Source organism: Sinocyclocheilus anshuiensis, unplaced genomic scaffold (assembly GCF_001515605.1).
Source record: "Sinocyclocheilus anshuiensis isolate Anshui unplaced genomic scaffold, SAMN03320099.WGS_v1.1 scaffold9, whole genome shotgun sequence".
NCBI classification, from domain to species: domain Eukaryota; kingdom Metazoa; phylum Chordata; class Actinopteri; order Cypriniformes; family Cyprinidae; genus Sinocyclocheilus; species Sinocyclocheilus anshuiensis.
The window spans coordinates 192,624-208,555 of record NW_015540887.1 but is presented as its reverse complement, the minus strand read 5'-3'; the positions used below and the strand labels follow the sequence as shown (position 1 = coordinate 208,555).

At 38.8% G+C, this 15,932-nt stretch overlaps 1 protein-coding gene across 1 annotated transcript in view; it reads left to right on the top strand.

The window, feature by feature from the left end:
• The window catches only part of LOC107688715 (collagen alpha-2(IV) chain-like), a 103,780-nt gene that overhangs the window by 37,542 nt on the left and 50,306 nt on the right, over positions 1 to 15,932 (top strand). Inside the window, exon 4 of the mRNA XM_016486450.1 lies at positions 4,145 to 4,225. Coding sequence (XP_016341936.1) covers positions 4,145 to 4,225 — 81 coding nt within the window. The remainder of the gene's footprint in view (positions 1 to 4,144; positions 4,226 to 15,932) is intronic.

Here is a 15,932-nt window from a genome sequence, read left to right as displayed (position 1 = left end):
CTTAAATGGCATTTTAAGTATATTTCTGAGAAGTACATAAAGCCCATTTCTGAGAAGTACATAAAAAGTAGACTATTTTTAGTTTAAAAGAAGTGTTAAGTACTAATAGCACACTTGAATAAACTTCTTTTTCGTAAGGGTAGTAAACACCACAAACGGTGATGTCCAACAAGACACATCAAACAAAATCATGTCTAATTTTGTGGACTTTTAAAATGACCACCCAGTGGAACTGCTTGCAATTTAACTGATATTAATTTATAATGATGCTTTCAAACAATCTTTGTGTCTTGAAGGTGCACTTAGTAAAGTTTATGTTATGCCAGTTGATATGCAGCATCACGCAAAAGTAATAGTTTCCATTTATCAAAATGTTTGAAGAAGGGTAAGCGATATGTATCTGAGCAGTGAACACTCACTCTGTAGTCAAAACAAGGCCATATGGAGCTTGGAGGAGGGGGCAGGTTGTGTCTCAAGGAGGAAAAGGACACAGATCACTGTTATCTTACTCTTTTCGCTTTATTAGACACATTAATCTCTCTGACACTAGGTACTTCCTTCATAAAAATCTAGGCTTAGAGAATTTATAGACTAAACAAAGGTTTATACATACTGTCACACGGCGACCCTTTTGAAAAAAGTGTGCTTAATTGAAATGATTGTGCACTTGTACTGTTCCCCTAATTACATTTAATATAAGCTTAAACTATAGTACATTTTCATTTAATTGCAATAAGCATGCAATTAAGTGTCAGAAAACACTATGTTCATTTCACACTTAAGTATTTTTAAAGTATATTAATCTCATAATAAATATTCTTTATACAGTGTTCTAAAGTGTCTTTATGTACTTCAGAGTCTCTCTATAGCAATACTTAATAAAAATGAACACAGGGTTATGCAGCATGTGTTAAAATTCAGTTATTAATAGATTAAATCTGAGAGACTTTGATTATATGTAATTTGGGCATAATTGCTGAAAGATCATCGCAGATGAATGCAGATAGTTTCAGGCTGAAGTCAGGGCTCTGGAATAGAGCATAGACTTCCCTCTGTCTCTTATTTAAGGAGGCTTAAAATGTCTTTGAATGAATGAAGCCTATTGAACATTCAACTTCCTACTACATTACAACAAGATGCCTTTGAAATATGTACCATAAATATGTCTGGCAGTTAAAAAAATCTGAAGTACATAACATGCCTTCACACTACAGCTGAGTCCTGTATGGTTTGTTTGAAATAGGCATTTCTACAGTATGTGAAAAGAGACTTAAAGGTGAAGTGGCCGGTGATTGGGTTTGGACTAAGCTTGAACCAAGTATAAAAACAGTGTGTGCATGATTTCTCTGCACTGTTTTCTATGAATGTGGCTTTGAGCTTCATAGTTAGACAATTGCCAGTTCGGTCCTCATTAATCTATGCCTCTGTTGTCTAGTTTCATTGTTGCTTTAGTGGTCAGTGTCATCTGGGACATTTCTGTGCAGTAACAAATTTGTGTCTGTGTTTTTGTTTGGTATTGTTTTTTTTTATTTGTTTGTTTTAGACATAGCCAATGGCCTAACACACATACTTCTGACCTTCCTGTGAGAGCTGAACAGACTGTACACTGACTAAGTGCTTTCTATCATGTGGGCTTGAGTTTTGCCCAAAGTACATTTAAACATCAGAACATCACTTTTAGTGGGAAAGAAATGTATCACACTTTCAATTGTCAAGGGATTTCATTGTGGAGTTTTTAGTTGTTTTTTTTTGTTGGTTTTTTTTAGTTTAAAGGAAAAGAGTTTACTTTGTGTTTCTACAAAAATATGAAGCAGTACAACTTTTTTCAACATTGATAAACATAAATTATTCTTGAGCAGCAAATCAGCATTTTAGACTGATTTCTGAAAGATCATGTGACACTGAAGACTGCATTGTATGATTTGTATGTTTTGTTGTTGTTGTTGTTGTTTTGTCCACATAATGTAAGCCAATAGGGGTCCAATGTTTTTTAACCAAACATTCTTCAAAATATCTTCTTTTGTGCTCCAACAGAGGAAAAACATACAGGTTTATAATGGCATGAGGGTGAATAAATTATGATAGCAGTTCATTATTCAACCACAATGTAGAAATAACTCTCAGCTCCTGTCATAGTACTGGCTTTGCATGACCAGATGAGAGGAAACTGAGCTACTGTGAGCAAGCATTCTCTGTTATAATTCAGAGTTGTTACTCATTACCCTTTGTCCTCTAGTGGTTTGATTTGGAAAACCTCAAACCTCCATGCATAGAAAACACACTCCTGAGTGCATACTCCAGACCTTTTTCATGGCTTGGAGGACAAATGCTAATCAGGTGATCTTTGTCTCAGGGTTGTTGGGAAATGTTTTTCCAGGTAGCAGTGGAAAAGGTCATTTTTGTGGGGAAAGCGTGGGGTGGAACAGGATAGAACACAATACTCCTCTCATCATCTGCTGTAATCATCAACTATTTAGCAATAAACTGAAAATGGCCAGTCTTACACTCATTGTTTAGGCTGCCATGACGTTTGTGCTACTGTTTAGTTCTTCATCTTTCCCACCTTCTGTAAAACAATTATTCCCTATGGAGTCATCTGCATGCATTGTTTCAGGACTTACAGTGCTCAGAGAAGACCATTAATACAAGTATAGCCACCATTTGTTTGATATTAGGCTGTTACACTGTCCTCTTAATATTTAACATATTTAATAAATATTCAGTATGTAAATGTTTAATTTGATTATAAATCTGGGCTCTGCAGTATGAATATTTTGCAGTATGAATATTTTTATTTTTCTTCTGCTAGGGGACCATGAATCTGTCTGAGGTCTCATTTAAAAGAGTTCTTTGTGACTTGAGGCAGGAGGGTCAATGTGGCCTTTGTTGCTTGCAAAGCATCTCATATCAGACGAACAAGGCAAAATGTCTCTGAATCACTTTGTCTCACAGCAAGGAAAAAGGCAGACAGTTTTGTCTTAGCCTTAAATGTTTCATGGACACACAGGGCTGTTTCAGCAGTCTGTGGGATCAGTGTGTAGGTGTGAGCAGACGTGCTGCCGTCATAGAATGAGACCCTCTGATAAATAAGCCCCTCCCCCCCACAAAAAGAAAAATAAGTCATGTATTCATTAGCCCAGTAATGTTTATTTACAGACCCCCTAAACTGAATTCCTGCAGTTAATGCACATCACAAGTTAGAAATGAACTTTTCCTTACAATGTGTGGAGTACTGGCTGTTGTCAGACTCCTTGTTCATATAAAAATCTCACTGGATTATTACAATTAATGGCAGAATGAATGTTTGGAAATGTGAACTGATATTTCCTACTGACACACTACAGCAAAAAATAGAAATGACTGACTTAAAACTTTTTTTAATAATAATGGCCTAAATCTTTTGCACAGTACTATTTACACAGTACACATTTAACACATCACATACATCTCGTATTGCATCTCTTGCATGTTCTTCAGTGACACTAATGTTTCACTCTGTTTAGATTTTAGTTTAAAAATATTGTAAATATATTTAAATATTGACAGGGTCTGGTATTGGGTTAAGCAATAAAACTTATACATAAGTATCAAAAATAAAGGATGAGGGCATGGTAAAAGCTTTAATGTGATTTATACATAACAGAAGGAAAATCTGTTAGTTTTAATAAAAACAAACCATCAACCACTTATTTTCTTCCAAAATAAAAATGGAAGATACTGTAAGTGGTTGATGGTTTTTGTATGTGATTGTAAGTAGTTGAGTTGGTTTTAGTAATACTTATAAAACCTTAAAAACCTTATAAATTCTCATGAATATGTTTTGAAAATGATCTTCTCTGTCCTGCATTAAAAAATAGAAAACAAAAAAATGAAGGATGGTTTGTTGAGTGGCATGGTTTGACCATGAGTCATGAGAGTGTCTGGAACATGATGGGGATTCACATCAAGCTGCCACATTAGAAAAACCGACAGCACTGTGAGAGCCTCTAGCCCTACATCACAACTTACAATGCTAAATATGCTATAAACCAAATGCACTTTGTCATTTAACATGGCATAACATCTGTCGGCACCGAATAAGCACATAACCCAACAATCTCAAACTGTGCCATCTTACCATTGTCTTTTTATCTCTCTTTCTCAGGGAGTGAAGAAGAGCAGTGGACCATGTGGGGGGAGAGACTGCAGCGGAGGGTGTCAGTGTTTTCCTGAAAAGGGTGCGAGGGTAAGTTTCATCCTAGCCCATCTCAGCATCTTTATCCCTCCTATGCTACTGTGAGGAAATCACTGCCATTTATGAACAATACAAAACATAGAACTAGTGGACATTTTTCAAGAAATACACTAATTTGTGTTCTAATCTCACAGTTGCATGCAAAAAATTAAATCCAATATTTCAAGTGATAAATGATATTGGTATTTGCTTGTACAACACTTCCAAACAAACCTAAACAGATTTTTATATAAAGAATTTACAATAAATCTTCATTTTGAAGTGCAAGTATATTGAACTTAAGTAGTGCTGTCAAACGATGAATCGCATCCAAAATAAAAGTTTTTGTTTACATAATATATGTATGTGTACTGTGTATATTTATAATGTTTATATAAATACACACACATACAGTAAATATTTTGAAAATATGTACATGTATACATGCATATATATCTACATTCATATTTTATATTATATATAAATATATTTAACATATAATCATAACATATTTTTCATGAATATGTACATGCATGTGTTTGTATTTATATATACATAATACATATACACAGTATATGCACATATATTATGTAAACAAAAACTTTTATTTTGTATGCGATTAATCATGATTCATAATTTGACAGCACTATTTTTAAGTTTATTAAACTCATACTGAACTTATGACACACTCAGCCTAAAGTACACTCAAAAAGTTGGATGGCTTCATTTTTTTACATTTAAAATATTTTACAGTACAATCCAGATTGAATTGTAGATGCTTGACAGAGTACAAGATGTGTTTGCTTGTTCACCATATCTGTGACCTTTTGTCTTCTACGGTGAAAGTAAAGCTCCTTAGGCAGGGTGGGGGAGAGAGGAAATACATTCCTTAGCAAACATCAGGATATGAAGGGCCTTGTGAGTATGACTTCAGATGTCAGTTCAGTTGTCTTTTTTCCTGCGCTGTACAGGATCAGGAAAAGGGGTTTGATTGTTGTGTTGAGTCATATAATAAGGGCCAAGGCTGCTAAAGGTATAAGGCACTCATTCCAAAAGACATGTTTCCTTTTGTTAAACAAATGAAAACATAGAAGGGAAGGAATTGCAGACAAACACTCCCTGTTTGTATTTCTGACGCACATGAATAGTCATATTTCGGTTCAGTTTGACATTCTGTTATATGTAAGTCAGCTTTTTACTGGTGATTTATAGTTTTAATGCACAACAGGATTTACATTGTTATACCAATCACATGGTTGAAATGCGTTGTGCTGTTAATCATATACAGGGACCAAATATAAAGCCAAATATCAAATAAAATGCCATTTAATGCAACTCCCTACTGCGCCTCTTTACTGGCACAAGAAAGTAAAATGCATTCCATACAAAAGTACTATTAAATTTCAGTTTTGTTGCTTCCAGGATCTGTCAACATCCTACTTTAGCACTTTTACCACTCTTTGTATAGTACTCAGTTTGATGTATGTGTTCATGAATGATGTTTATAGGGAAAAAACAGCCTCACAGATGTCTGGACACATGTCTGGAGTTCATATCTCCCACTGGGTCCCTTGTGACCCTCTGCTGTCCGGCCTTGACATGTGAGGCCAACGGGAAATAAACGTGAAACTAATTTGTGTTATAATGACAGGACCATTCGTTAGTAACATTTAAGTTGAGAGATGTATTTTTCGCCAGAGGAACTGTGGATTTTAAATGATTATTTCTTGGCCTAATAAAAGTCTTAAATATTATTTTTTATTAAATAAAATAATACATCTGCAATAGGTTGATGATTTAGCTTTATACACAGAGGTATTTTTCAAATGAATCTTAAAGGATCATCCAGTGGTTCATAGTAAACACTTAGTCTTGTCTAACAAATTTTATGAATGTATCTGTACTGTCACTGTGTAGCTTAGCTAAATCTGGAGGGGTTTTTCTTTTCTATTTTTTCTACTTAAAGAATAATAGTTTTAAGAGATGCTATGGACCTGAAGTGTCTGCCAGTAAAAATAACCCAAATCAATACCATTCTTGGTTATGAGTTGTGACTTGATGAGAAGAATGTTTTATACACTTTAGTGAACATGAGTGACAGAAGGTTAGTAAATTAACTGTGTCACTATGTTGAATAAAAGACACGCATACAGGACATATAGCTTTATTTTAGCAGGAACCGTAATACAATGCATATCATCAGATAATTTCTTGGCTCTTATAATAGTTTGTCGTTGGTGGGAAAGAGTCTTTTTTTTGGATGCGGGTAAAATGCGTATTCTCTATAAATGGATCTGTGATATGTAAATAAGTTGTGCATCCTACATCTCCTTCCATAGACTTCCATGTATCTGTGTGAGAGAGGATGCAGTAGAGCTCCTGAATTTCCAGTATCTGTCTCGCTGGAGCGATCCGTTGACTTGATTGTTTGCTCTCAGTGTCTGTTAGATCACACGCATTCTAGTCCATGCCTTTACTCTCACTACAGTTAAAATGGATTGAAATTGAAGACTATGAATTAATTCAGGCAGCAAGAAACAAGCATTATTATTATTATTATTATTATTTATTATTATTATTTTGAGATTACATGTAGTAGTATGAAAGTTTTCTCACAAGTCCACAATAATTCTGAATGCCATCTTTATTTCCTCATGCCTCCATACTGAAAGAGACCCTTCTTCTCTTGTTATTCAGCTCAAAGCATTTTTTTTATTTCCTTTAAATATCACAATCTTCCACTCGCCTGTGCCCTTTCCATATTCAGCTGTGGAGTCTTGGAAAAAGTCGTTTTGGATTTAAAGAGCACACATAGACAAACAAAAGAAGCATTGTAGGCAGGAAGAAGCACAAGATGAAACTGGACACAGAGATTTATATTTCTTTTTGGGTGGGTGGTATTTGTGTGATCTAAACAACTGTAGCTGTGTCCCAAATGACACACTATACACTGCACTTATACACTATGTACTTATGCACTATGTAGTCAACCATGTAGTGTATTAAATATTAATCTATCTGTCTACACCATAACCTTCAGACCTTGAATCTCTCTTTAAAATACACAAGTATGCAAACTGCATATGGCCACAATAACATTCAGACTTGAAGGCTTTTTCCAACTTTCAGAAAAACAGACTGGCCAAAACCCTGTTAGTACCAACTGTATAAGCAGTAAATTGTTGTTTCGCTGGAAACACAGACCCTGACAACTTCGTTGAAAAAAGTGCCTATAAAAAATTCCAAATGGTGAATGCTTATCCTTATCCTTATTCCTGTCAGTAAGTGATTTGAGTTTTTGCGTCTTTGATTATTAGTCTCCTTTAAGGACATGTAACGTATTGTTTTGGACAAACGTTCCTATCCTGTCTTGACAAACATTCCTTTATATTTACATTTCAGTGTCAAAGAAGAAAATGTCAGGGTCAGAATAGTTTCATGGCACAGATCTGTGCAGTTTCCTTTAAACAACACAATATACTAGAATGCAAAAAAGAAAATGACCTTGACCTTGAGTTGTAAAACTGTATTTACGATGCTTTTGTCAAATATGACATAAGGGACTGGTAAATACCGTAATGACATTCACAGTAGACTAGTAAACCCTCTTTTCCAGCTACATACTTGCATATCTGTGGTCTACTTAGGCTATATGATAAAGATGTCCCTGTTTTACTAAAGACCCTGGCATTTTGTGTTAGTCTCAACACAGGATTTAGATCAGCAGTTTCCACACAATTAGGCAGTCTAAACGGTGATCTAACTGTAATCACCACGAGTGACTTGAAAGGAAACAAGCTGAAGGCAGCTGAAAAGATGCACATAAGGTTTGACATATGTTCAAAACATCTGTCTGCCTGTCTCAGACAGGTACATTTCCTGTAGAGGAAGTCTTGCTTTGGAGTGATTCACAGTCAGTCAGTCTTATCCTAAACATCTTCCTAAGTAGCTTATCTGTCTACACTGTGATGAACACAGAGTGTTCCACATCTTGGAACACACCAAGATCCTCCATCTCTCAGATCAGGGTCCAGAATTATCATTTTGCCATGCCTGCCAATGATGACCAACTTTTTTTTTTTTGGTGAAATTTGATCTCTGCTAGATATTCCACAGTAAACTGTAAGTGGTATTATTATAAAATGGAAGTGTTTAGGAACAACAGCAACTCAGCCATGAAGCGGAAAGCCATTTGAAGTCACAAAGCAGGTCACAGTTTATCTGTAAAAGTCACCAAAGCTCTGCTGATTCCATAGCTGAAGAGTTCCAAAGTTCGACTGGCATTAGAATCAGCACAAAAACTGTGCAGTGGGAGACTCGTGGAATGGGTTTCCATGGCCGAGCAGCTGCATGCAAGCTTCAAATCACGAAGTACAATACGAGTGGTGTAAAGCGTGCTGCCACTGGACACTGGAGCAGTGGAAACCTGTTGGAGCAACGAACCACAGATGGCAGGACAACGTTACCTGTCTGACTGCATTGTGTCAACTGTAAAGTTTGGTGGAGGATGATAGTATAGGTGTCACGAATCCGGTCCGTGGCCTTCCGGCCGATTGCCACTAGAGGTCATTCTACCATTACATTGACTCTCACACTACACAGACTGCTACATGTCACTCCGGACTACAGTTCCCATCATCCATTGCACTTACACAGCTGAATTCACTGATCACACAGCCGTCACTAATCACACGCTCACCTGAGAGCCATTACACACTCTATTTAACACTCTCTCAGTTCCTGTTCAGATCGCCGTGTATTGTTCTGCGTTTATCACTCATCTAGCGATAGCTGCATTACCGAGCCTAGTGTCTTGTTTTCCTTGTTTTCTTCATCTTGCCTTGTCTGTTTCCCCGTGTTCTGATCACTGCTTGTGTACCTGTATTATCCCTCGAGTCTCGCCCAATTGGATACTGTTCGCCCCTGCCTGGACCTTTGCCTTGTACCTGGATTATCCCTCTTGCCTTGCCATCAATATACCTGTTTGCCATTTTCTGACCTATGCCTGTTTTTGACCACGTCTCTGTTAATAAAGCCTTGCAGATGGATCCGCACGCTTCCTGTGTTCCCTCCGTAACAGAATACTCGGCCTCACAAGGATCCAGCAGCTTTTCATGTGGACATTGGCCAGGTATAGACACTGCAAAACTTTTATTAGCCTTAAAGCATGGCACACGCCCGCTTGAAGGCTATATTCAAGAGTATCTGGACATTGCGTGTTATTCTGATCTGCCAGATTGTGTACTGATAGACTTTTTTTGTGATGGAGTAAATGAACCTTTAAAGTCACGATTAACTCCGTGTTCACGGTGGGTGTTGTGGAGAAACATGACACAGAGTCCACTTGTGTAATGGCGGCCGCACTAGAGCACGCTCACAAAATGGTGGCGACAGCAAAGCCTGATCGTAAAATGGTGGACACAACAGTGCCCCGTTATGTCACAGCTGATCTTCATGAATCAAGTCAAGTTACCGTTGAGCGTCATGAGTCAAGTCTAGTCACAATTGATCTTCATGAGGCAAGTCAAGTCAGTTTATTGTCATGAGTCAAGTCTAGTCACAGCTGATCTTCATGAGGCCTAATACAGTAATGGCTGCTGAAAAATCATCTTTGCCATCACATTCACAATATTACTGCTTCTACTGTATTTTATCAAATCAAATAAATGCAACCTTGATGGGCATTAGAAACAAAAACATAAAAAACTCTCTAAAATGTCTAGTCAGATATTCATGCAAGTAAACACCTGTTGAGTCCAGTTCCGAATTAATTGGGAAAAAAATTTAAATGCCTGAATGAAGTGTTTGCCAATTCAAAATGGACTTGCTGCCAAAAGAGTTTATAGATAATCTGCACTGAAAATGTGTTTAGTGTGAATAGGCTTTAAAAAGGATTAAGAAAATCCTTGTAAAATACTTAAAAAAAAAAAAAGTCCAGCAGCTGGTAGTTCAGCAACACTGTCCATATGTTCCCTATCAAATCCCCCCTGATCCCCTCAATGATGGCTGTGAGCTGGTAACACTCAATTCACATTTTTTTCATGACAGCTAGCTGATGATACTGGCATCTGAAAGCTACAAATGATACAGTGGATGGAGTGAAATCACAGGATAATCTGTGGTTTAGTTTGGTGGCCAAATCAGCAATGGATATTTTCCCTCAGTTGACTATTGTGTGTGAAACTCAGTGATATCCTTTAGTGCACTGAATCAAGCTGCAGGCCTCCAGTCCACCCATGTTTGGAGCTCTGCCCAGGTTGGCCAGTTGGTCAGCTGGTGAGCAGTGTTTTAGCACAGCTGGGACTGGAGTGGGTGGCAGAAGCATGCTAAGCGATGCACTAAACCAGCTACTGGATGAACAATCAACATGTCTTTTTTGATTCTAGGTAAAGCTTGTGGGAGTTTAATATTTGGTTTGTTTTTCATTGAATGTTAGGATTAAGATGACACTAGTTTAAAAAAAAAATCCATTGGTATAACTGGGCTGGACATGACAGCAATGACTCAACCATTGATGTGAGTTTGGGGGCGGGACTACCCATTTGCTCAATCAATCGTGCATTTCTTTATTTATAAATTTAGTAGTTTAATCCACATCTTCTGGAAAGATGCAAATCACATACTTTGTGATTTTATTCACATTATAAACATTCATCAACACTATGTCATAGAGTACATGCACTCTTAAAAATAAAGGTTCCAAAAGGGTGTTTTTGCAGTGATGCCATAGAAGAACCATTTTTCGTTCCCAGAAGAACCTTTCAGTGAACAGTTCCTAAAAGAACCATTTTGAAGAACATTTTAAAAATCTAAAGAAACTTTTTAGACTATAAAGAACCTTTCTGCATTTTAAAGGTTCCATGGATGTTCAAGGAGAACATTTTAAAAATCTAAAGAAACTTTTTCGACTATAAAGAACCTTTCTGCATTTTAAAGGTTCCATGGATGTTCAAGGATCTTCATAGAACCATTGATGCCAATAAATAACCTTTATTTTTAAGAGCGTGTTCGCTTGCATGAGAATTAATGAGGTTTATTTGGTGAGTTCAGTCGACAGCATTTGTTGCATACTGTAGATTACCACATTTTATTTCCACTTATACTGCCTCTTCTTTAATTAAAAAGAAAAAAGAGAGAAAAAAATCAATATTATAGCCACAAGAAGGAAATCCTGATATTTCCAGTTCAAGAGGTGTTTGCTTTTATAAACCAGGGCTCTGAATCCCAAGGGCATGTCTGTTAGGATATGAAAGGTAAAGGATCTGTAATGTTATTGATTATTTGGTTGAAGTGGTTTAGTTCTTCCCAAAGCACAGGTCCCCAGTCTCATTCTCCCTTGCATCACAGCTGGATCCTGTCTGAACTCATGTGCTGAGCCACAGAGGGCTCATTCCTGAATCTTGAGGCAACGGCGCAGGTGCCTCTGGCTACAAGCGCCTCCTCAAAAAGTGGGGGGCCCAGCCAGACCTCCCAACACACGTGAACCGCAGACAACGTCTCATGCGTTCACATAGACTTGCTAATGGGGGGGGAAGAAAACTGTGTAAACAAATGGCATCTGGAAAACAAAATGAAGCAAAACCAATGGGAGGAAAATGTTTTAGCCGCGGTCTCAGTGTTTACATGCTGCATTGTTTACTGTAATATCTTTCATGTCTTGTTTCTTCAGCTCTGGATTGAAATACTTGATGCAGTGTGAAGCACGTGTGACAGCACGTGGGTCAGAGACCAAAAGATGATGTGTCTGGACCAATTACAGCCAAATCTAAACACATTAAAAGTATAATAAACACAGGATCCCAGCGTAGCTGATCTGTGCAGAATGCATCCTCTGAGCCCAAGCCAGTTCTTTCTTTCTAATGGCACTTTTCCACTGCGTGGTACGACTCTGCTTGGCACGGCTCAGTACGGCACGGTTCGGCTCGGCACGGTTTGCATTTCCACTGCAGTTCAGTACCGCTTTAGAGTGGGCAGGATTATTCACATGTCGTTATAGTTGCGCCGCCTCTACTACCACGACTCCTAAAAAAAAATTTTTCATTCCGCGTCGCCCCATCAAGCTCTCGCTGGATCCGCTCCTCTGCTATCAACGAGAGGAACGTCTGTTCTTCCGCAACAGACAACAAAACTTTTTGGTTGTTAAAAAAAGGTGCGCTCGTTCAAAACAGTCATGTTCGATCCTTCGCTGGCTGTGCTGATTTAAATCTAGCGGTTCTGTTGTGTTTGTGTCACAAGTTCAGTGACGCAGGTAGTGACGATTCTGTCCGGCCAATCCGTGATCAGCAGAGTTTACACGTCACGTTTTTGGTTATGGTACAAATACAGTCTACAGATGTTGGTTTGTGTGTTGATGCTGCCGTTTTTTTTTTTTTGGTCAGTTTGGTTGTGCACCCACTGCTTGCCCCAGGCTCTGTCCCTTCAGGATGTTGTTTTAAGGACCAGGTCCAAGAGAAACAGAGTGGATCACTGGGATGCTTAAGTCGACTAGTCTTTGTGTTTTAACCTGAAATATTAAATTAAATATAATATATACACACTAAGTTAGGGGTCAGATGTCAAAAAAAGTTAAAAAAGTAAAAAATAAATAAAAATAAAATAAAATCTTACCTACCAGGTGTGCATGTGGTTTAAAATGATTGTTTTTACATTTTTCATCTGAAGGCCAGCTTTATGCAAAGTAAAATATCATACTCATTTTCAGACTAATATTTAATTTTGTTTCATATATGCATTATTTGTTAGCTCTGGGTTCTGAGGTTAAGAGGAGGTGTTTGAAAATGGAGCAGGGGGATTTGGTTCAGTTTTAATGGTAGAACACCTCTGGCTCTTTATTTAGTCACCTATTTCAGAGAAAGCAGCTGTTTTCAGCTCCATTGTAAGTGCCACTGTGCATAAACACTGTGACCCAAAGAGTATTTGGTCACTTATTTCATAACTGCAATTTTATCAAGTCACACCAAGTGGCATTAATTTGATTTTGTTTGCTAGGATTTAAATGATAAAAGAATCGACGTTGTGTTCAAACTTAAGGCAAAAATGTATGTGTTTGTACAGTTTGTGCAGTGTTTGTCAAGAGTTAGTAGAGCATTTTCATTGGTAATGTGATGAACTACACCTGTTATTACTTTTATAGGGCACCTGTGTGAACCAGAGCTGAACTGAGACTTTAGAAAAAAAAAATAACATTGACACCAGTTTGGTAAAATTAATGTAAAAATGGCTGAAAAGTAAAGTTAGTTTTGAGAAAAGGTCTTGAATCATTTGTTTGCTGTTCACATTTGGTTTAATAATTTGTATCTAATCCAGTGGTACTCATAACATTTATAGTGTGGCAAAAATGTCCAAATACCTTTTGGGCCACTGTAAATGTTTTGCTTAAACATGGTTTCAGACAAAGATGACACTTAAAATTTTGACATTATCAGACACCCACTTAGTGCCTCTCTCTGTATCTATCTCTCCACCATCCTGTTTAGATTCCTGCCTTCCTTAGGGGAGATATCTGTTACTAAACCAACAGAATGAACCATGGCAACCGCTCTAGTCATTTAGCCCAGTCAGCAACACTGTGTAAATACTGTGGGAAAAAAACAGAGAGCGCCTATGAAAGAAGGGACCCGAGGTATATGTGCTGCATCTGTGTGAAGCAGCCCTAGAGCCTCACGTGTATTTGGACTATCGCTTTTCCCAAGGACCGGAGATATTTCATTGTGAAGATTAGTCATAGACTAAATAAAATCAGCTCCAGTGGGAGGTTAAATGAACTGCAACCCCCAACTGGTACACGGTCTCCAAATATACCTCCAGAGGAACATGAAACATTTAGTGACATGAAGCAACTGTAGTGTTTAACATAGAATGCATTAATACATTATCTCTATGTCAGAACACCATATATGGAAGTTTTGCCCTAGCTCTTATTCGAAAAGTCAAATTCAGACATACAGTTGGTGAATTCAAGAATATGTCTACAATTTAGGGGTGTATGGAGAGGTTTACTGTCCCCGATACACCTGTGTTCATGTCATTCAGCTAGGCCTTTGTGATTATGATAAAATATTAAAATATTCAGATAAAATGTGCTATTGAACACACACCGCTTTGTTTGAAAAAGATGAACTAGTTGATAGTTGACCAAAGATAAAATATCAGCAAAGAGTGACTGAGCTTAAAGTTTCAAGTATTAGACAGTATTAAATATGCAAGTAAACATTCCAAAATTAAAAAAAAGGAATGCCAGAAATGTCCCAGTCTTATCAATCAACCGCCCCAAAGTCCTTCTCAGCTGCCTGATAATCATGAAGTACCTGCTCAAATCCATTGTTTCTGCATCACCTATTATTTAATAGATCCATGCAAATGGCCTCACATTTTCAACCAAGTTCCAGCTGCAGTCAGTGGTCAAAGTTTTCAATACATTCGTGTAAGACAAGGACCCTCAAGATTCTGTGCACCATTCTTAGCTTCATACTCCAGTCCAGTAGGTGTCAGAAAAGCACTGCTTACATGAGTTTGCCAAATGCCAATAAAACATCAGAAGAAGCAGGTGAACATTTCCACCAACTACTGGAATGGACTGTGATGCACTGGATGGACTTTTCACTTTCTGGCAAACTATCCCTTTAATAGTGATAGGAAACGCAAACCTTTTTGAAGCTTTAATTCAGTTGAACCAATCGCTTCGCAAAATGTTTCATTGTTTCGAAGTCCTCGAAACACCACACTGGTGACGCCTGCCGGTCAAAACTGTGTAAATGCAACACAAACATGCAAACAAAAAACGTCTCCAAGTTACACATGTAACCATGGTTCCCCGAAGAGAACGAGACGCTGCGTCGAAACGCTACGGGAACGCCTCCAGCGTGACCACGCTCTGAATCACATGTGTAATCAGTCCAGTGGATGGGCGAGACTTCACGGGCGGGGTCACGTAGCGACCAGGAAGCATAAAAGCACGTGCGGTGAAACCGCCGTCAGCTTCTAGGAGTGAAGCAAGCACTGGCAGGGATGCCGGAAGTATGGCCCTGAGATGCAGACTCTCGTTCCCTTCGGGGAACCATGGTTACATGCGTAACCTGGAGACATTCCCCTTCAGGAACTCGAGCTGCGTCAAAACGCTACGGGACCGAGAATGCCCACGCCGCCAGACTTGCAAATCCCTGCCTAGTGTGGAAGAGCACAACTAAGGCGAGAGAAAAGAGAGCCAGGAGTGGCTAAAGTAGGCAGGGCCTACCGTCCCGAAGGCCAACTTCTGGAGGAGTGAGCCTTGACCCTCAAAGGAGAGGGGAGATCAGAGGACTCAAGGCTATGGAATAGCATCCTGATCCACCACTTAGCATAAGCTTCTCTGGCCGGAGGCCTCGGCCTCAGTGCACCGCGGAGGAAACGTGTAAGAAGAGGGTGTCTTCCCACTGAATGGCCACTGAGAGGGGCATGGTAGGCCGCAATGGCCGCCAAGAAGACCTCTAGGGTGGAGTGGAGTGTACCTCCTCAGAGGCCACACCCACAGCTTTCACAGCTCCGGGCGGGGGCGGGGGCGCGCCCTCCGCCTGTGAGAGGAGATCTCTCCCGATGGGAATCTCCCATGGAGCGCCGTCGAGGAGAGAAATCAGGTCCGAGAACCATACTCGGCCCGGCCAGAACGGGGCTACTGGCAGTCAACTGACCTCGTTCCATCACACTCTCTCCAGAACTCCCGGGAGCAGAACAATTGGGGGAA